The following is a 20458-nucleotide window of genomic DNA, read 5'->3' as shown; positions in this document are numbered from 1 at the left end:
TGGAGAATTTAAGAGGAAACAATAAATTCACCCAGTCCTATTTGGATACAAACTTATTTACTGTAAATCACATTTCAAAAAAGATCCAGCTGTTCTGCATGTTTATTCTTTCAAAAGTTCCTTGTCACCATCTTATTAAGAAATGATGGTTTATTTCGTCCGGACTCTAGTTTATGATTTTAAACGTGGCCCTTTGCTCCTATGAAGTGTTTGATTGGGGGTACTACAGATGATAAAATAGTTGCAGTGCGTTTTACTCTGAACTTTCTATTCATCTGTTTTTTCCTGTTCCTGTATCAACACGGTGGTCTGCTGCAGATGATATGAGTTGTCTTTGTGTAAAAGTTATTTCTTTCATCATTTCTTTCTTACAGTAAGAACTTTCTTATGAACTTCTTAATTTTAGATCTTAAGACATTTCTTAAGATTGTTCTTAAGAACATATTGGTGAATCCGGCCCCTGGACAGGTTTTCAGTCTGTAGCTCTGTGGTCTGAACAGCCATTCTAGTAAAAGTAAGGGTGGAACACACACAAGGTGAGTTACAAGTCCATCACAGGCCTACAAACAAGCAACCACACACACGTCCAGGTTCGGTTTACATCTATCACTTCATCTAACGCAGAGGTGTGCTGAATAGGTACTAGTGCAAAAGCGCCATTACAGTCCCAAAACCAGTCCCACACGGTGGCTGCTCCAGCATCCTCATCCTCCTCTTCACAGCCATAGACATATATATCTTTTTCCGAAAGTACTAACATTGTCCCAAATAAATTGTTATGGGTTTGCCTGTGGCGTGGCAGGTCTTACTGTAACTGGCAGTCAAGCTTGACATGTAGGTTATCCTGGACAATAGATAGATAGATAGATAGATAGATAGATAGATAGATAGATAGATAGATAGATAGATAGATAGATAGATAGTTCTTTATTGTCATTATAACTTATGTACAACGAAATTAAAAGTGCTCTCCAGTCAGCGCATCATATATAAAAATATAAATACCACCTACAATGCTCTCATTGTAGGTGTTGTGTATTGACAGCCTAAGTTTGTCCCTACAGGGACACGGTTACACCCCCTGTGGCATATGTTGTGAAGTGACCCCTTTGTCCTGAGTTGAAGTTCAATACATGCAGACTTGCAAAGCTTCCTGGTCTCCGTTTCCTCATTAATAGTTATACTACTAGACCAGTGTTTCCCAACCCTGGTCCTCAAGGCACACTGTCCTGCATGTTTTAGATGCTACCCTGCTTCAGCACACCGTGATAAAAGTGGCTGTGTCAACAAGAGTTGTGCAGACTGTGATGACAAGCTAATTAGGACCATTAATTAAAATCAGGTGTGATGATGAAGGGAAACATATAAAACATGCGGGACAGTGTGCCTCGAGGACCAGGTTTGGGAAACACTGTACTAGACAACAAAGTATATAACAGTAGGCACAAATGGTGCTTTTCTGTGTCCGTCAGGTCGTTATAAAACCAAGTCAGTCAGAAAAACTGCAGGATTGTGTGAGGAAAATGAACAGCAAGTTACAGGGGTCAACCCACCCATCAATGAGGTAATTTCATTATTCAAAATATGATGTACTTCCCTCCCTTAGTTTTGTTTCAGTAATTTCCAAGAGATTGCTGTATATATTTATATTTATTTATTATTGAAGCAAAAACATGAATGAACTACATGTTGAACTACTGGGCTCTCCTTCATCCCAAACATGAATGGATCTGTCTGCATCAACTACAGTCTAATCAGTATGTTGCTATTAAAGAGCTTTTCATATTGCATAAAGAAAAAAAAAGATTATTTGTACTGAATGTGCCATATCCTTTACAAAATTGTACTACTACTGGGCTCTCCTTCATCCCGATCACTAGGCCGTCCTTCATCCTAATCACCCTGGAGCACTTGGTGAATATCCTGAGGCAAACAGAGAAAGACAGAGAGAAATACATTTAGAAAAAAAATAAAGGTTTGTAATGGAAAAATAACAATGTATTCTACATTTCGGACACATGGTAATACTTTATATGATGCACTTTGATTGACTTGTACTTTGAATGAACTCACTGTCTGAGTCTTGGAAATGCAACCATCTTATCTTATGCTCTTTGTTTTTTGTTTAACTTTATCTGAATCCAGGAAGGAACTGCTGATCACCTGTCCATTGTAATTTCTTCCTTGACTGTTTACAGACTTGATGACATTTGTCATCAAACCACACCTATAGATCATTATACATTTACTTAAAGAATCTTTGTCTATAAATCACAATTTGAGCAAACCATCAGTGTGCAATTATTCTTTGATGTGCTTGTTTGCTGATCCCTTGCAAGGTTTTCATTAAATGACCATTTGATTATTTTGTCAGTCTTTATTTTCAGACTTCCACCACAGGTTAAGTCTGTGACTCAGTAGAAGTCAGTTTGTGTGACTGATCGTAGCAGCAGGAAACAAATGATGTGCAACTTTGGATTCTCCTCAAAGAGATGGATCATAGGTTCAAATAAAATTTAGATCAGTATGTATTTTTAGACACTTACAACGAGCTGGTAGCGCGTTGAGGTCTCCATCAATATCTGGGTATATGGATGCTTAGAAAGAACAGAGAACGGAACACAGTCTTCAGAGTCGTATCCAAGTTCTCCGTATACACGTGTCAGGTTCTAGAGGCCATCAAGGAAAAACAGAATTACCATGACGGAAGCAATAAAACATTTACATTTCTTTCTACATTTAATCACTGATTAATTCATTTACTTTCCCTAAATACTGAGTATTGAGTATTTGAGTATTCAAAGGGAGACAGATACCTCTGTGTGCTCCTCCTTACTCAAGCAGCTTGGAGGAAGGCGGTGTTTGCCTCTCATCTTTACAGCTTTGTGGCAGAAGACATTAAGGAGAGAAGAAATCGACACTTCCTGCTCTCTGAAATGACTGCTTGATGGGTAAGGAGTCTCATCTTCCTTGTAGGCGCTCTTAATTTCCAAAGAGACCAGCTCTGTGGCCTCTTCTATGCTGGGCAGAGACTACAACACCGAGACAGCACAGACAGCTTCAATTCTAACAAATATTAGACACTACAAATCTGACAATTCCTACTGGGAAACCATTAGTGACATAATGGTAAAATACTGGTTTAAGTTATTCATCTGGACCATTTGAGAAGACTGACAGAAAATGTAAATGTATTGCGTAGTATTGGACAAGGACTTAAATCCATTTTATTGGGATTTTGTTCACTGATCTTTTTGTGAATTCACCTTAACAGCGTGGTCCATTGAAGGCTGCTGGAGATCTTGTCCCAGCACCACACTAAGTGCTCTGATAAAACCATGTCCGGGGTCAGGGTCAGCTGCAAAGTACTGGAGCATCGACACGTAATCCAGTTGAGGAGGAGAGAATGAGTGGTCTGCAAACAGCTGGAAAAAGAACTAGGAGGCAAGAATAGAATAAATGTTTAATCTTTCACAGTCCCGAATATATCAACTGTAAACACAAGACATCAAGGTCGAGAGTAAAATTGATGTGACTGTAAAAGCTTTGTAATCTTTTATTGTACATGTATGATTACTTAATTTGTTAATTGGTTTTTGTCAATGGCTCTGCCGATTTTGTTGAATTTTACATTTTAAGAAAAAAAAGAATGAAGCTGTGAAATATTACACCCAAGTACCTTGCGAAGGTTAGCCAGACGGTCAAAAGGCAAAGGCTCAGAAGGGTCTTCAGAAACAGTTTGTATGGTATCACTGGAAAACCACAACTCCGTCTGGTGATAAAAGAAACAGTTAGAGAAACTTGTTTTATTTTTATATTTGGTAAGCTAAAGTTCTCATTTTATCTTCAAATAGCCTACACATTACAGACAATATACTGTACTAAAGAAAATGGCAGTAATGACACAAGGGGGTACCACTGGGGATATGAGTGGATATGTTCTTGTAACACAGAGAAGGAGTTTTTGTGTTTGAAAACAGTTAAAATGTCTGACCAGAAAAGTACCTGAATCAAGGACTAACCTTTAGGTACTGCTCTTCGTTTATATAGCCTGTACTAGCAACATCTGCTACCTTGAAACGTCCCAGTACAACCAGTAGCTGTGTTAGTGAGGGAAAAGGCCAAGGGAGAGCAGCACTGAGTAGAAACCGCTGCCAGTCTATCAGCTCATAGTCATCCGTTAGCAGAGAGACAATCGCCACCCACTGGGAAAAAGGAGATAAGGTCTTTATTGTTCTTTCTCAAAGAAATTGTTTTTTTTTCATGAGATGCTTCAACAATGCCAAAACAATGCCAATCCTTTGTAAAATCATATCATAAAAGCACATGTATAGAATAAAAAACAATACATTAGAAAAAAAGAGCACATCCTATGGCAGACCCAGGGACATGGTCACAACAAACTATAGTACGATAACTTTCAATGTACGTATGGAATGGTTTTTTTGGCGGGGGGGTCTCCACCTTTGCTTCAGTGTTTCCCATCCAGGGTTTTGGCACAGTGTTTCTACCCGTGTTGACAGAGACCAACTCTTTGAGCAAACCGAAGAATGCAGTGCTGGACATGACACCTGAAAGTGAGAAAAAGGAAAACGAATGACTTCTCGATATGGATAAATGATTAACTGACCCAGTTACACTACATCGTGTCTGCCTTGCATGCACCTGATGGAGCAGCGCTCCACAGCTGATGGCGGAGTGATTCCAGCTGAACGATAGTTGGTGTGGACCCTACTGGTGTCTCCAGAGGAGCTGGACGGAGAGGAGGAGCAGGACTTTCCACCAAGAGATGGTCTTCATTTATAAAGAAGTCAGACCCTTCCTGAAGGAAAGAAAATGTTTCAGATGTTAAACTGGAGCATTTTGTTTTTTAAATGTAAATACTGGGGCTTATATTCAAACGTTAATCTAAGCCATTACAAACCAACACCAGCTCATACTGCAACGTAGCTCCAGCCTCTATGTGGTGGCGCGCCACTTCTGATAATTGGTCAATACTGTAGAAAATAAGAGAGATGGGAATATTGTACAATTTATGGCAACATTTTTCTGTGGCTGATCTGACAAATAAGTCATTCAAAACCCGAGGTTTTTGAGAAGCTCTATATAACATCTTTTTAAATAATTGTTCTAGATCAAGTTCACTATTAAAGCACTTTGATTTGAATATCACTTATGTTTTGTAAATATTAAAGTAAAACACAGTTGGTTTAACAGTTTATTCTGCATTTTAACTACATAGTCTAACTTCCCCCATTTAGCTTTATGATCAATCATATGCAGTTAATTCATATTTATGTTGTAGATATACACACTTGGCTGCATCAGACATTATCACACAGGAACAGATGCTCATGTATCATACCACTTCATTTCTGCAAGATACTGTGCTTGTAACCAGTTTTCCATTTTGTCAGAGATATCTTGTGCTCTGCGTTGCAGAGAGTGTACCATCTCCAGGCCATGTCTTTTCACCAGCTCAATGTGCACCGTTGCTCTATTCTCTAGAAAACAAAAAGAGGAAGAGACCCATGCAAAGACTGATACACACATCTTGATGGATTATTCATACACATATACATGCACCAGTATTTAAAGAGGAACTTTTGCATATATGTATATTTTATATTATTCACTTTCAGAGCAGTCTTTCATGGTTTTATATCAACCTATCACCAAAAGCCACAACTTCAAATCAGGCCATATTCAGTGTATATTGGAAGTAAATGAGTCAAAACTCATTTTTTGCATCTCTATTTTTCTTTTTCATGAACAGTAAACTGACATCAGTAGCTAGACAGTTAATTTAAAATAAAAAGATCACAAGGCAATAACACTCTATAAATAATATATCTAATGTTGAACTTTTTATGGGCAACTTTTTTAATTTAATTTTTTCCCAATTCCAAGTTCCCATTTTTGGGCAAATGTGGCATCAATAGTACAGAAGAACAAAAGAACACACACAACCCACCATTACAAAAAATCTAAACAAAGATTATAGCTCTTAAAGCTTGCCTTTAAAAATTTGAACAAAGCACACACAGTACCAATATTAATGTCCAAGATTTCCAAGTCTATAAGTGAAGGAAAAATTCTTGCAATGGTCTGTAATGGTCTTTCTGCATGTTTATTTTGCTTGTTTCATCCAGTATATACTTCCTGTGTTTTTCCATTGTCAATTGCTACACCTTCGTCTGATCTCCATCTTTGCAACCCGAGGCTCAGCTTCAGTTCCCTGCCTGCCTGTTTTCTGCTTACTTGACTTTATTACTCCATCTTCTCCTTGTGTTACCTGTTTTGTCTGTTTTAATTTATGTTTGTTCCTCTGGATTATCTGCCCGTCACGCAGTGCTTTTTGTATTTTAGTTGAATTAAAGCTACATAAATTCCTCAAACACATATGTCGCAATTATCACCTTTCTTGTCCGTTGCACCAGCTGACTATTATGTTACTAAAGCATTCCCAGTTAAAACACTGCAGTGCATTGTTTTAGCAAACTTTGGGCAGTTCAATACACGGCTGGCCAAAAGATTATGTCTAAAAGAGGAATGAGCTCAGTTTGCTGTGTGTTTGTCACAATGTGGGCTCTCAGGGTCATACAGTATATGCTCTCGGATGAAGGATACAGTACTTCAAGATGTACAAGTGTAACTTTTGGCAAGGTAGGTAAAGGCTCTTTCACTGATCTCAAAAGAGATACACCCTAAAGCGGGGGTGAAATGTAATTGCTTGGTCCACATCTTGTTTAAATGGGGTGCTGTCTTTGTCTTCCAACTGTGTGGTAGCTTCCTGTGAAGTGGACTGCAAAGTGGACTGAAAAGATTATTCAGTCAACTTTGGTGATATGCATTTGTGATGTTGTAGGTTCTTCGAAGTAGAAAAATGTTATGTGATGCTCCATTAGATGACATGAAGGCAGGCAGCACTGGTTATGCACACAGTGGAATGGAATGCAGCCACGGTTCATGACATGTCATACAAATTTCATTATACATCAGGAAATTATCTCAGCTTGTGAAAAAAGGCTTTGTATGTTTCCTTGGTAATTCAGTGGATTGTAATAATCACCCAGGAGTAGATATTTTACGTGCGTGTGTGTGTGTGTGTGCGTTTACCCTCATTATTCAGTGCAGCTGGATATTCTTGAAAAAATGTCTCTCGACCTTCCTGATACTCAATCTTCACTGAGCCATCGTCATCATCTTGGACAGGAGGAGAATGAATGGTGAGTTACAAATAATCTAGAAAAGCTATGGAACATGTACACTTTATCAAGTGTTTTTAAAATTGTCTACAAAAGCATGCCTTTTTGACTGACTGCTTTTCTTTTTACGTTGTTCTGCTCCTCACCTGTGGAACAAACTGTCAGCTTCTTTAAATCAAGGCTAAAAACATTACTGTTTACTGAAGCATACTCTTAAATTAAATACTTACCTGCTGTACTCTACTACCCTTACTTTTTAACAACTTGTGCTTTTTATTATTTTACCTCTTTTCTTATAATTTGACTTCATTTTATTTGTTATTTATTCTATTTTATTTCAGTGTATTGTATTATTATTTCTTATTTCTATTTCCCTTTTAAATTGACTTGTTACTGTTTAATTGTGTCTTGCTGCTTTTAATATTGATGTAAAGCACTTTGAATTACCTTGTGTTGAATTGTGCTATACAAATAAACTTGCCTTGCTTTGCCTTCTCGTGTAAACTCTCCTCATTCTCTTTTATCTCTGGCTGATGGGCTTCTGCTGACACTTGCATAACCTGTAAAAGTTAGTAACAAAAAAAAACAATGCATAATTAATATAGAGTACCTTGAAAATAGTGTTACGCAAATACTTAATTGACTAGACAGACTTACGTTCTGAGAAATTAGCAATTTGCTGATGGCTTCAAGTGCTGCCTCACAGTCAGTGAGGAGTTGTTCGTGTGATGGCTGAAAACAAACAATGAAAACAGTCACTATGTACTGTGTCTGAATAGCTCCATTATCATCTTCATTTGAGTATAGCAGGAAAGCTAACCTTTTCAGGTTCTTCATTTTTTTCATTCTTACTGCTCTTTGAGGAGTGAGATCTGTTGAAACAAAATCAATCTTTCAATATCAATAAGCGTACACTCTTTGCAATCTTCTACTAGCTGGTATGCTAAGGTTGATAATATTAGTGGGTTTCTTGTCTCTCACCTCTCATCCTGAGCTTCAATTCCAGGTGTTTCCAGCAGGGGATTACAGGTAAATTTGGGGAGTGGTTCAAGTGGCACTTGCCTCTGCATCCCCAAATAGTAGATTCTTAAAATAGCAGATGTTTCCTCGAAACGGCTCAGCTCTACCTGTGGAACGTCATTAATCCCACATTGTTTTTGTTTTCATTTAAAAAAAAAAATGGTATTAAAAAACAACCATAGTGAGGAAAGGAAGTAGATGCTGTTAAGCTTAAAAATGTATGATATCAATAAAAGAAACCCAAAGACCAGAGATTTGAGAAAGGTTAGAAAAATAATTTTGAACCAAATGGTTAGGGTATGTAGAGATACCTGCGTTAATATAGAGTGGTGTTTGATGAGGAGAAAGGTGTGCTCATCCAACCAGTCATTACACATGAGCTCAGCCCTCTCCTGCTCATTTTCCTCTTTACGTTTGTTAGTGATGTCCCACAGTCGTTCATGCAATTCCTGTTTGCACACCAGAACATCTTAAATATACACTACCCAATATGTTTATTTTCAGCAAAGTTATGTTATGAGCAGTTAAAGAATATTAGCTTTGGAAGACAGTTATTGCCTCCTTACATCCAGCCTCAGGTGTAGCTCTGCCTTGATCTCCTCACAGTCTCTATCATCAGGTGTGCTATTGAAGACCTCCTGCCACTGAGACAGTAACTCCTGCTTTATGTCTGGACGTGCCAAATATTGCTTGTATCTTTCTCTGCAAAACATAAGAATTAGGTAAAACACTTGTGAAAGGATACAATTAAAAATTCTATGAACATAAATGTTTCCTTCAATTGTAAAATATTTCAGACTAGGACTTTCATGGCGTGGCAGTTAATGCTCAGTAGTTCAACACTTAACACCGAATCTGTAACAGTAAACATCAATTACAAAATTTAAAATAGAAAGATAAAAAAGGACCAACAAATTGTTAGTAGCTCAAAGTGTTGCCAAATAAACTAGAGATTTTCAGGGCCTAAATGGTTTACTAGTGTACAAATGTGCACATTATAATCTTTCTTTCGTGTTTTTCCTAGTTTGTAGTGAGACAAATCATGTTTGTTCTACCTAAACGGCTCGCATTAGTACCTGATTGAAAAAAGCTGACGATCAATAGCACTGCGCTTTGAGCGCAGCTGCTGCATGACTTTCTTTATATCATTTACATAGGAATCCCATACATCGTCCCAGTATGAGCACAGGTGCTGTGGTATCTCCTAGGGATATATATTTAACAAAGAAAAAAAAATGTGGAAATTAATAAAGTAGAGAGAGAAGGAAAGTAAAATAAAACAGTGAAACAAAGGACATTGCACAAAGATGTCACATTTACACATAACATTTAATACACTCTAATAGGCAATACAGATATGAGACTACAGGTCCACTAGATGAAGCCAGAAGACCAACTAGCAGTAGCCTTCATACGTGTATTTGGATGTTGTAATAATCAAATAAAGAAAAACAACAAAAATATAAAAGATGTATCTTACTGGAGGCAGAGGATTATCCACGTAGTCTTGACTGGATGGAGCTACACCTGAAGAGACGAGCTTGTGCTGGTTCTTTGGGACTCCGTGAACATCGTCTTTGGACTCAGAGGCAAGTGATGCATGTTCTATTTGTCAGAAAAATACGTTAAAATAATGATTCAAAAATAACAATGTATAACTGTAACACACACACACCTTTTGGGCAGTGTGTGTTGAATCTGCAATGTATAGACTCAGTTTGGACTTCTTCCTTCTGCACACTTGCGTCTGATTTTGTAGGGTCATGTTCTTCATCGGTAAGAACTGGAAGTGGGTCTACGGCTTGAGTTGTTGTCTCTCTGTGTCTTGAGTGTCAGCGGCTTTCTTTTTTTTAAATATATTTTTATCCTGATTTTTTTTCCCCATCTTTTATCACCCAGTGCTCCTACCTAAGTGACAGTCCTGGGCATTGCCATCCTCTACCAACCCCGGGAGGGCCTGCACTGAGCTCAGGTCTCCTCCTTAACCTGCAGGCCGCTTCTTTTCACCAGACAGGGTGGGGCTTCTCCGGCCAGACGTAGCGCATGGAAGGATAATGTTATTCTGGACAGTATGTAGCCCAGGACTGTTGCATGTTTTTGTGAGGGTAGCTCACATTAGCTACCAAGGGAACACGGGGAGAACATGCAAACTCCACACAGAAAGGCCCTTTCGCCAACCCCACCCAGGGTGTGGGCGCTGAAGTCATGGGTGAAACTAACACGCAGTCAGCGCCCACAGGGTCCCCGGTGGGAATTGAACCCAGGACCTTCTTGCTGTAAGACGGCTGCACTGAGCCCCCAAGTGTCAGCAGCTTTCACACTTTGTAATCCCACAACTTCAACAGGAAAAAAAACAACAATCTTTTGTCTCTTGTTTTCTGATAAGACAAAATGCCTATTATAATTATTTTACTGCCACATAAGAGAATGGGCAAATTGTTTCTTAAAGGGACAATGCAACAACATGAGGGTGCTAATATTTACGTTACCTTCCCGTTTTTTGTGCATAGCTTGCTGGAATAAGGATTCCAAAGTGTTGTAAAGTTTCTCATGTTCTACTTCAGCATCAACATGGACCAAAATGTTTTGCTTTTCACCAAACCATTCCTTCAGGTCTGGCCACGTACACTGAAAAACTTCGATCCTTGAGAAAAAAAATGGAAAACACTGGGCATGCAGTCCTGCTGACATTATGCAGATGTAATGTATGTACAGGTGTCTTAGTTTCCAGTCTGATTCTATCTTCTTACCTATGTGAAACCTGTGCCAGATACAAGGTTTTGTCATTCGGTTGCAAGGTCGCTGCAGCTTCTGTATCTGTGCCAGGTTTGGAAACAAGACAACCACATAAACCATATGTAGGTCTCAATCAATAAAGGAATTAAACATAAACGAAAAAAAATTATCTATCTATCTATCTATCTATCTATCTATCTATCTATCTATCTATCTATCTATCTATCTATCTATCTATCTATCTATCTATCTATCTATCTATCTATCTATCTATCTATCTATCTATCTATCTATCTATCTATCTATCTATCTATCTATCTATCTATCTATCTATCTATCTATCTATCTATCTATCTATCTATCTATCTATCTATCTATCTATCTATCTATCCATGCATGCAGGGAGTGTAACATACCTATAAAGCTGTATGCATGTCTGATCACACACTCATTAGGGATATCCAGCAGGACAGCTAAGTCCAGCACTGGAGCAGGGGGCGGTGGGTTTGCCCTCTCACTTACAACTTCATTCTCTTCGTCTACAGACCCCCCGAGGGCTTTCTCTAACAGCTGGGCCTGGGCTATATCATAAGGAAAACCATCCAGGATCCAGGATGACTGAGCTGGAACTTGACTAAGGAGGACAAAGCAACTGTTTCAGTTAATTGAATATTTGTGAGGTTCTTCATCATCCACATAGTATATACAGATGTGGAGAAATTTGCTGGAGCCGAGCCATTAAAGAAGTTGAAACTGACAAAAGTTAAAATAAATAATAATTTACTAAAAAAGAATGAAAACCAGACATTGTTGTTTAATTCTAGTTCAACAGAATCATTAAAAAAAAAAACCTTATGAAATTGACCTTGACATTAGTTGGTATCCTTTACATTTATATTTTGTTGCATAACCTTTTGAGTCACTGCAATCAAACAACATCTGTAACTCTCGATGAGACTTCTACACCTGTAGACAGGTATTTTGGTCTTCATTTGCAAACGGTTCTACCAGTCTCATGTTTTAAGGGTGCTTTCCCCAGACTGCATGTTTCAGTCATCATAGATATTCAATAGGATTTAGATCAGGGCAGATAGAAGATGACTTAAGAATCACAGAGTTTATACATATCAATTATTGGCTGTTTTTACTTGTGTGTTTTGGGTCATTATCCTGTTGGAGGACCCATGACCTGCGACTGAGACAAAGCTTTCTGACTCTGCACATCACATTTTACTCCACAATGTCTTCATTGTACCCTGCACAGATTCAAGACAAATAGCTAGTTTTATTAGTTCCTGTCGGACCCAATTCAAAAGAAATGTCTGATTTTCATTCCTCAATTTTCCGTGAAATATTGCTTATTGTTTCTTTTTCCAGTTTCAAGTTATTTTAGTGCCCATTGTGGGTTTTTCTTTCCTGAATGGAAACGTACCAACAGTCTTTTCCACATCTGCACAATTATGATTATGATACTATTTTGCTTCCTTCAAAGAAATACTAAAATGATATGATGAAAAATGGTGTATGGTAAAATAAGGATAATGTTATTGACCAAATCCTGTATAAAATATAGGTCATGTAGATAGTAGTGTAGTTTATGATCTCACCTGATTGCCTCTACCATCATTTCAACCAAGAGCTGATTTGGAATAGTGTTCCCTTTCCTCATCTCCATGTCTACAGCTGCCCCTTGTCTTGCACGGATAGTCAGCTGGATAAAACATACATTAAAAACGGGTACAAAATTAACATGACACATGATAATTTAAGGAAGAGACATGGTTACCATTCAATATTTCAAATACTGATACTCTCACAAAAATGTATTATTATAAAAAATGTTGTTTTTTTTATTTTCTTCAGAATAATTAGTGCTGATAATGGGGGTACCATGTGACTAAATACAAAAATTGAGGCAGTGGATAAAAAATAGAGCAGTAACACAAAATATACTTACAGTTTTTTCATGGTCTCTACTTTCCTCTTGGATATTATCTGGAAGATCTGGAAAATAACAAAAACATATCACATCAGATAACCAGCTGCGTATTTTCCTTTTAACAAGCAAACAACACAGTACTTATCACTTTTTCTAAGAAAAAAAAAACAAAAAAAAAACACTAGAATGAAACCTTGACGGCCAGGTAACCCACCTGTTGTCATTGCAGAATTTGTGAGAAATTCCTCATTATCATTCTCACCATGCGGCTCCGTGACCTTTAGATTTTGCCCACAAAGAGTTGTTTTAAAATGTGTATGAGTAATATCATTGCAGGCTTTTTGAGGCAAAAGGGATACGTCATGCAAATGAGTTTCACAAGCCTAGGAGAGTCTGAAATCTTCCTAAAGATCTCTTGAATGCAAAATTATGAGCATTGTTTAAATACATAAAACAGGATACTTAAGGATTAACAACACTGTAAATGATTTACCTTTTCACCATTCTTGTAAGCCTTCAGTGCCTCCTCAATCACAGCATCCATCGATAACACATAGATGCCAAGTGCTGAAGCAGAAAACAACACACAAACCTAATATCTATTTTTGCAGAGACTAAATCTATTCATGAGTGGTGATGTTTGTATTCAGATTGTATACCTTTACCAATCTTGGCCAGGCATTCCTTGTTGGCCGAGCAAAACTTGCCTAGGACGCAGGCCTTGATGGTAGAGCAAGGAAATAAAGCAGTGGACGGTTCCACAACGGATGGCGGAACCAGTTCTCTAAGTCGCTGTCCAAGAATGTCCTTGTATGGTGGAGGTAATGTTGTTTCCCCTGCCTCCTCTGGCCATGCCCACTCACCTGCCATTTTCTACAACATAACCGTTTTTTAGAATTCAGACAGCTCTGCTATAACCAATAATATATATATTTTTATTTTTCCGTGTATTCTTGGCTATGTGTAATATTATTCTCTGAAAATGTTATTTATGCAAGAAAGATGATCTACATGCAAGTACAGACAAACAAACACAACATTTTGTCAAAACGACTGCATTCGTGTGTCAAACTCACCGTGTATTCCTCATAGTCCAGGTTGTTGAGTATCTCCTGCTTCTTAAGTTCTGTGGGGTCTTGTGAAGGGGAGGACTTGGAGCTTTCCTCATGGGTTTTTGTTGGCTCATACAGAGGCAGACCTATGAACAGCAGTTCCTTCCAGTATCTCATCATCTTCCCTGGAATCTGCCTGGGAATGACACCGTATGAAAAACACATAAGACAAAGCAAGAACTGCAACTGTGCTGAAAGTGACAGCATCTGAAAATGGTTACTCTATTTTGAACTTTTTATTCTAATTATGTTTTTTAATGCCGTCAGAATGCATATATCATTATTGTAATAGAAAGCCACTGAAATTTCACTGCCGTCCTACTTGCCTCTTGCTGGGGCTCCCGGTCGGGCAACTGGAGTCTGGTGGGGGGCTCCTGCTCTCTTCCCTGACGCCCCGGTCTGACCTCACCCCCCATTGCAAAACATAAATTACCAATTCTAACTCTAATAATTATTCCTGGCATTATCATGATATATTGTTTCATATTATTATATTAAGTTATGAAATCTCATGGGATGTTAAACTATAGTATTATTATATTGTTATATATAATAGTATGGTGCTATAATTTGGTTATATGTTATAATATTTTATAAAAATTACGTTATATTAGGATATTACTATATTATTATGCTATATTTATATGATATCATGCTACACCACTCTATATGATAATTATTTATTTGTTTACTCTCAAATTAATATTCTCAATTTATGTATCTATTTTCATCATCTTATTTACACTCACACACACACACACACACACACACACACACACACATACTGATGTTGTCTTTTGTCGTTGTTTGCACTGTATGTTAATTAAAAAAAAAGCCACTGAAATTAACAATAAACAGAAATGGTTCATGTGGATATGTTTGAAAAAGCTGATGTAGATGATGCTCATAAGACCCGCTGTAACTTACATACTATGAATATTATGCAGGGTGTTGTAACCAGAGCTTGTTGAATGATTTGATATTTAATTGTGACAGCATAAAGAGAAGACACCCATAAAAGCAAATTTATGTGACTAAATGTCCCTTTTACAATCATTTTTCAATATTTTTAATGTTTCATAGTTGTTAACATCAAATCATTATTTGCAATATACTTTTTTTTATAATTAGTCTTCAGATTTCAGTTTGTCCATCCTTTTCAAATATAATCCTTTCATTTTTTTTTCATTTTTTTAACTATCTGGGTTTATTTCTTTTGAAAGAAAATGAATCAACTTTTCATTCAATTTATCCATGTTCATCCATAAAAATAAACAATGTCATTAATTATAATAACTAATTAAAAATAGAACAGAAATGGTTGTTTTTTTTTACTTAAAGTTTAGAAAATTCCTGCTGTCACTGATAGCCCACCATTAATATGTTTCTGTTGCATCTTTCAAAGGCACCTATTATTACTTACTTATATTCTCCAACATTTGTTGCCAAGTCCACTATCTGTTCCAAAATGCCCTTACAGCTCTCAACGTTCTTTTTCCATTTACTTTGGGCTATCTCAGCAGCAATCCTCTCTTGGTATTCAATCTCCTCTCTGATCTCCATTTCACGGGCTAACTTAGCCTCCTGAGCCAAAACCTATACAGAGCCCAATCAGAAAGATAGTGTCAGAGGGTGGGGACTCTGAACACAACTCAGAAAACAAATTCCAATGGAACATAGCATTACCCATCTAATGTGTTATTTTGACCCATTACTCTGTCATTGTACAATTTTCAGTTTTTTTTCCCCCTCAAAAATATTACCCTACTGTAAGTGAGCCCCATTTTTGCACTCAGAGATAAAACCATATCATCTGAGTGACACTGTCATATGCGTGTTTTGTTATATAGTCCTACTTCGCCTGCTATTTGTACCAACTATTTTGACCCAAGTCACAATTCACCACTTCATTATTCAAAATCATCTTTATTTTGCCTCACATATTCCACTAGATTTATAAAATCCCAAACTATGTAATCACAGAGCTAATTCTTCTTCTTCCCTGTTTATTTTCTCACCAATTCCCTGTGCAGAGCTTCTTGGAAATCCCTCTCTCTTCGCTCCTGGTACTGCTGCTCTCTGTACCGGCGGTTTTCAATGATCACCTCTTTTACCTTACGTATCTGGAGTAGCTGAGCAACCAAACGCTGCTCTGCCCTGGACTGACGTGTCAGACTCTTCACCAACAGTTCATTTTGCAGGGCGTCCTGAATCAGAGGAAGCACATTGAGTTAATGATTCAGAATCAAAATGGCAATAGTACATTAACAATTAGTCTGAAAACCATTAGGACAGCAGGACGGTCGATGGCCGAAACATAAAACCTCCTATCTCAAAGATGCACTCTCCTGAATAAACTTGTTTTCTTAAACAGTTGTATTTTTTATGGATACCCAATACATGTTACACTTTTTGTGGACAATATTACTATAAGACCGAGTGGATATTAATGAGTTCCAAAGTGGAGATTAAAAGATTTGCCCTCAATTTTTTGGATCATTTTACATTTTACAGCATTTGCGTTTCAGGCATCGATATGCAGTCTTTTCACAAAAACATCTTCTCTGTAAGTTCTCTAAAGGGATGGACTTTTTTTTTATAATGAAAGGAGCCTGAATTATATCGGATTCCCATGTATTGGGGGTGAGGGAAACTGTGAATTTCACCTGTTCAGCTTGACGGGCCTTCAACTGTTCCACTAAGAATCTGTCTTGTCTTTTTTGTCGGCGCTCACTTAAATCGGCCTCCTCCTTCTTCCTCTGTCGGATCTCCTGTATATACTTGTCATTGGATTGAACCAGCACCTCGGTTCCACCTCCAGGCACTTTACAGCCCCGTTTGGTGCCAACAGGGGGGAAATCTGTAAGGAGGGGCTGACCCCTAGAACTGAAAACGTTTGAAAATAAGGCTTTAATATGAGAGAGAATACGCAATGTAACTATAATACTATACTAATACAAACAGTTTCCCTGTCCCTCACCTTGAACCAAAACCAGAGGTAAGAAGTTTCTTCTGGTTTGTCTCAAACTTGGTTATTTCTGCATAGACCCTCTGCGTGAACAAAATAAAAATAATAAAAACAATCATCTGAGAAAGTTCATGATAACAAGCTTGAAATGAAATTCACTCTGAAAGTCATACCCTTCCTTCTTGTTCTTTGCGCTGCAACTGTCTCCTCTCTTTGTTGACTGATGAGGACGAGGAAAATGGCTCCGGCACCCGGACTTTAGTGGCCTGGTTACAAGTCATGTCCTGCTGCTTCTGATGACAAAATTGCGACACACACAGTTCCATGTGCTTAACACTCTTGGTCGCATTATCAGTTTTTTATCTGTTGTATTTTTTTACTACATGGGCTTTTATCATGATAAAATGGCAACTTTGTGTTGCATGAAAATAAAAAAAATAAAAAACCTTATATACCAGGGGTGTCTGACTATTTCTTCCGGGGCCGCATCAGCATTATGGTTAGTGTCAAAGAGCCGGTTGTACACTAAATACAAGAGTACTTAAATGTACCTGCTTTATTTTTAATCATATTACATAATTGCCTCTGCATTTAACTAAAAATATAATATATAAAACTGTATTACTATTGTATAAGCTGACGAGTCGGCCTTCAGACCACTAAAATACTAGCTCCTCTCCATTAAGAGGAAACATGTTTTTGGTTGCCTTCCATCTTTTTATTCCCTTTCATTCTTCATAAGATTTTCTTTTTTTGAACATTTCTGTTTCAAATCCAAGACTCAACCACAAAACCATTGAAGGAAATAGCTTAATTTGAGATACTGCAATTTAATGGGTATCATCTTGAAACAGGTGACGAAATCAAGATGTGTTTGGTAACATGTCATTGTGGACCGTGTATGAATCCAGACCAGTCTTGTATTTTAAGCACACAATTAGCTTTGCATGATGTTGTGAGCCAAATAAAATGAGCCGGTAGATTTGAGTTTGACATGTCTGATGAATTCATGTTGAAAGAATAAATGGAGAAAAAAATGACATGGTATTTCTCTATGGTCTCTTGTACCTTCTCACTCTTTCTTTTTCCTTTCTCATCCTGGATCTTTAGTTGTATTGTTTGCTGGATGGGTTGAGCCATCACCGATCTGATGGTCAACTTTTGGCACGTTTCATCATAGCGCTGAGAACTTTTTTGTAGCTTCAGTTCTGCATCAGGTTTCACAACCTGAGGAAGCCGCTATATAGAAGGAAATATGTTTGAAAATACATTTTGTTTTTAAATGTGATAATCAAACTCATTTTCTCACTGTTAATAAAATGTAGGACAATTCGTTGCAATAAATGTTACTAATAAACCCCCAGAAACTAGCATGTAACACAAACGTATACTACAAATGTTGGAAACAAATATTAACTGCCGCCTTACAAAAGAATAGATCTCATGCTCCTTTTTGTGCAGGCATGTTTTGTCTTGGGGCTGCTTGATCTCCATCGTTGTTCTATTAATTTCTGCATTTTTTTTCTTTTTGAGCAGGTCATAGAGTTGGTGAAGGACGTGCATGGCAACACCTTCCTTCTCCTCCATCAGGTCTTGGGCTGTTTTCATGTCAAAGGAAATCCCCAGTAGCTTTAGAGAAGGTTCAAGGCGTCTAAAGTTGTTCACTTTGGAGATGGCGGTACTAGGACAGAATAGGTGATTGTTAACTATCAAGACTTTCCAGAGGTTTGGGAAGTAAGCTCAAGTCAAAGGAGAAGAACAGAGGCATGAGAAATAAAGGGGGGAAACTCACTCTTTCTTTATAAACTGAGAGAAATCATCTTGCAGCTGATATCTATGAAGAATTTCTCCAATGAGGTAACCACTAGAGAAATCTTTGGCACAGCTCTCTGCATCTGTAAACATGAACACAAATCATGAACCTTAGACTTAATGAACTTAATAATTACTAGCTACCAAAATTCATAGACATAAGATTTATTCTTATGTCTATAAATGAAAAGTGTAAGTTGAATCTACTGCCTCAAACAGGCAGGACTGGGGGGGCTTTGACTAAATCCTATGGAGAAAGTTTGTTGTTCCCGTTAATGTTCATAGAATAAGAGTTTGTACATCTCTTAATATCGTTAAATAAGTTGTAGGTTTGAGGTCCTTAATATATATAATATTTTTCTACATTTTTTTCTGGATATTGTACATAGGAGAGTTTGTACATCTTAAATACGTTGTAGGTTTGAGGACATTTTTTTTCTGAATATTGCACGTGAATGTTAAAAATTAATATTTTTGAATTGTTCACGTTTCCTGTATAAAATAAATTATTGTAGTTTGTCACGTGGTTTTTCTTTTTATTTAGTAAGACGTTGAAAAAACGGCTATGTTGAAAAATCGTTCAAAACTGGTTCAAAAGTGAAAGTTTTTCCACCGGCTATTTGAAGACGTTTCATATTTAGACCAAATTTCACCTTAATTTCCAATACTGGTTTTTCAATGCAAATTTCAATGTGGTTTACTAAGGTCCAAAATGACAATACATTATGTGTGCACATTAAAAAATAAGAATTTCCTACCGCGGTTGAATTGGTTTGATATTGGATATTGGATATTATGAATTCAACACCCATAAAACTTGTGATACATACCACTGATTGTTTTCATTAAACCTCATTAAATCAGCCCATAATATGATTTTATAATAATTACTCTCTTGTGATATATAGTCTAGATGACCATGAACACATCACAAGCAATATGACCAAAATCAGTGGTATGTATCACAAGTTGTATGGGTGTTGAATTCATTAAACCACATTAAATCAGCCCATATATATGATTTTTAAATCAGCCCATATATATGTCCATATATATGATTTTTTAATAATTACTGTTTTGTGATATATAGTCTAGATGACCATGAACACATCACAAGTGGTTTGACCAAAATCAGTGGTATGTATCACAAGTTTTATGGGTGTTGAATTCATAATATCCAATATCCAATATCAAACCAATTCAAGAGCGGTAGAATTTCTGTAATATTGCATTTCCTGGTGAAATATGGTCTGTAAGTCAACGTTCATTAAACGTCTTCAAATAGCCGGTAGAAAAACGTTCACGTTTGAACCAGTTTTGTGCGTCTTTTCAACGGTGACCATAATCGTCTTTTAAACGTCTTTTCAACCAAAAAATATTCGCTGGGTAATGTGTATAAATAGAGACAAGCTAAGATATGACTGAAAATGTATTAAAACTATACTTTGAAAAGAAAACTTTGCAGAAACATCACCATTAGGTTAAACCCCGTCTATATGTTGTATAAAGATTCATACATGTGCAATCCTTCAACAACGATTATAGCATCAGCTGGGGCGATATGTATATATAAATACTTACTGACAGTTTTCGAAAGCCGGAGCCCCTGGTTTAGCCACCTGTATAATATATCTGACATCCTCCTTTGTGTAATAAAATGCAC

General features: G+C 37.2%; 1 protein-coding gene and 1 long non-coding RNA gene across 2 annotated transcripts; both read right to left on the bottom strand.

The window, feature by feature from the left end:
• Positions 1–1766: 1766 nt before the first annotated feature.
• spef2 (sperm flagellar 2) lies at positions 1767–20434 on the bottom strand. Its single transcript, XM_061738964.1, has 37 exons — positions 20377–20434; positions 18776–18878; positions 18412–18664; positions 18052–18222; positions 17157–17276; positions 16996–17066; positions 16682–16901; positions 16034–16222; positions 15439–15611; positions 14342–14419; positions 13980–14151; positions 13563–13776; positions 13397–13470; positions 12922–12968; positions 12572–12682; positions 11381–11598; positions 10979–11045; positions 10718–10872; positions 9709–9833; positions 9305–9432; positions 8795–8930; positions 8540–8677; positions 8190–8335; positions 8029–8080; positions 7866–7940; positions 7690–7768; positions 7120–7206; positions 5366–5504; positions 4925–4997; positions 4666–4822; positions 4465–4571; positions 4023–4205; positions 3680–3772; positions 3267–3437; positions 2817–3032; positions 2547–2669; positions 1767–1923 (listed from the first exon to the last, which is right to left on the bottom strand). Exons 1-37 carry the CDS (start codon positions 20432–20434, stop codon positions 1894–1896), a joined length of 4752 nt encoding a protein of 1583 aa, XP_061594948.1. The 3' UTR covers positions 1767–1893.
• LOC133458225 (uncharacterized) lies at positions 7635–8075 on the bottom strand. The gene is made up of 3 exons (XR_009783932.1): positions 8029–8075; positions 7866–7940; positions 7635–7768 (listed from the first exon to the last, which is right to left on the bottom strand). It is a non-coding gene; the product is annotated as an uncharacterized LOC133458225 (long non-coding RNA).
• Positions 20435–20458: the final 24 nt, after the last annotated feature.

This window comes from Cololabis saira, chromosome 13, assembly GCF_033807715.1.
Source record: "Cololabis saira isolate AMF1-May2022 chromosome 13, fColSai1.1, whole genome shotgun sequence".
NCBI lineage: Eukaryota > Metazoa > Chordata > Actinopteri > Beloniformes > Belonidae > Cololabis > Cololabis saira.
This window is presented reverse-complemented; position numbering and strand designations above follow the sequence as displayed.

What these genes read in the sequence shown, in the direction of transcription:
- spef2 (XM_061738964.1), bottom strand. Translation starts at nt 20,434, where the DNA reads ATGTCAGATATATTATACAGGTGGCTAAACCAGGGGCTCCGGCTTTCG. An exon ending in GCAAAGAACAAGAAGGAAGG is followed by an intron (nt 17,067 to 17,156) that starts GTATGACTTTCA and finishes TTGTTCACGCAG; the next exon opens with AGGGTCTATGCAGAAATAAC. An exon ending in ATGATGGTAGAGGCAATCAG is followed by an intron (nt 11,599 to 12,571) that starts GTGAGATCATAA and finishes TGTCCTCCTTAG; the next exon opens with TCAAGTTCCAGCTCAGTCAT.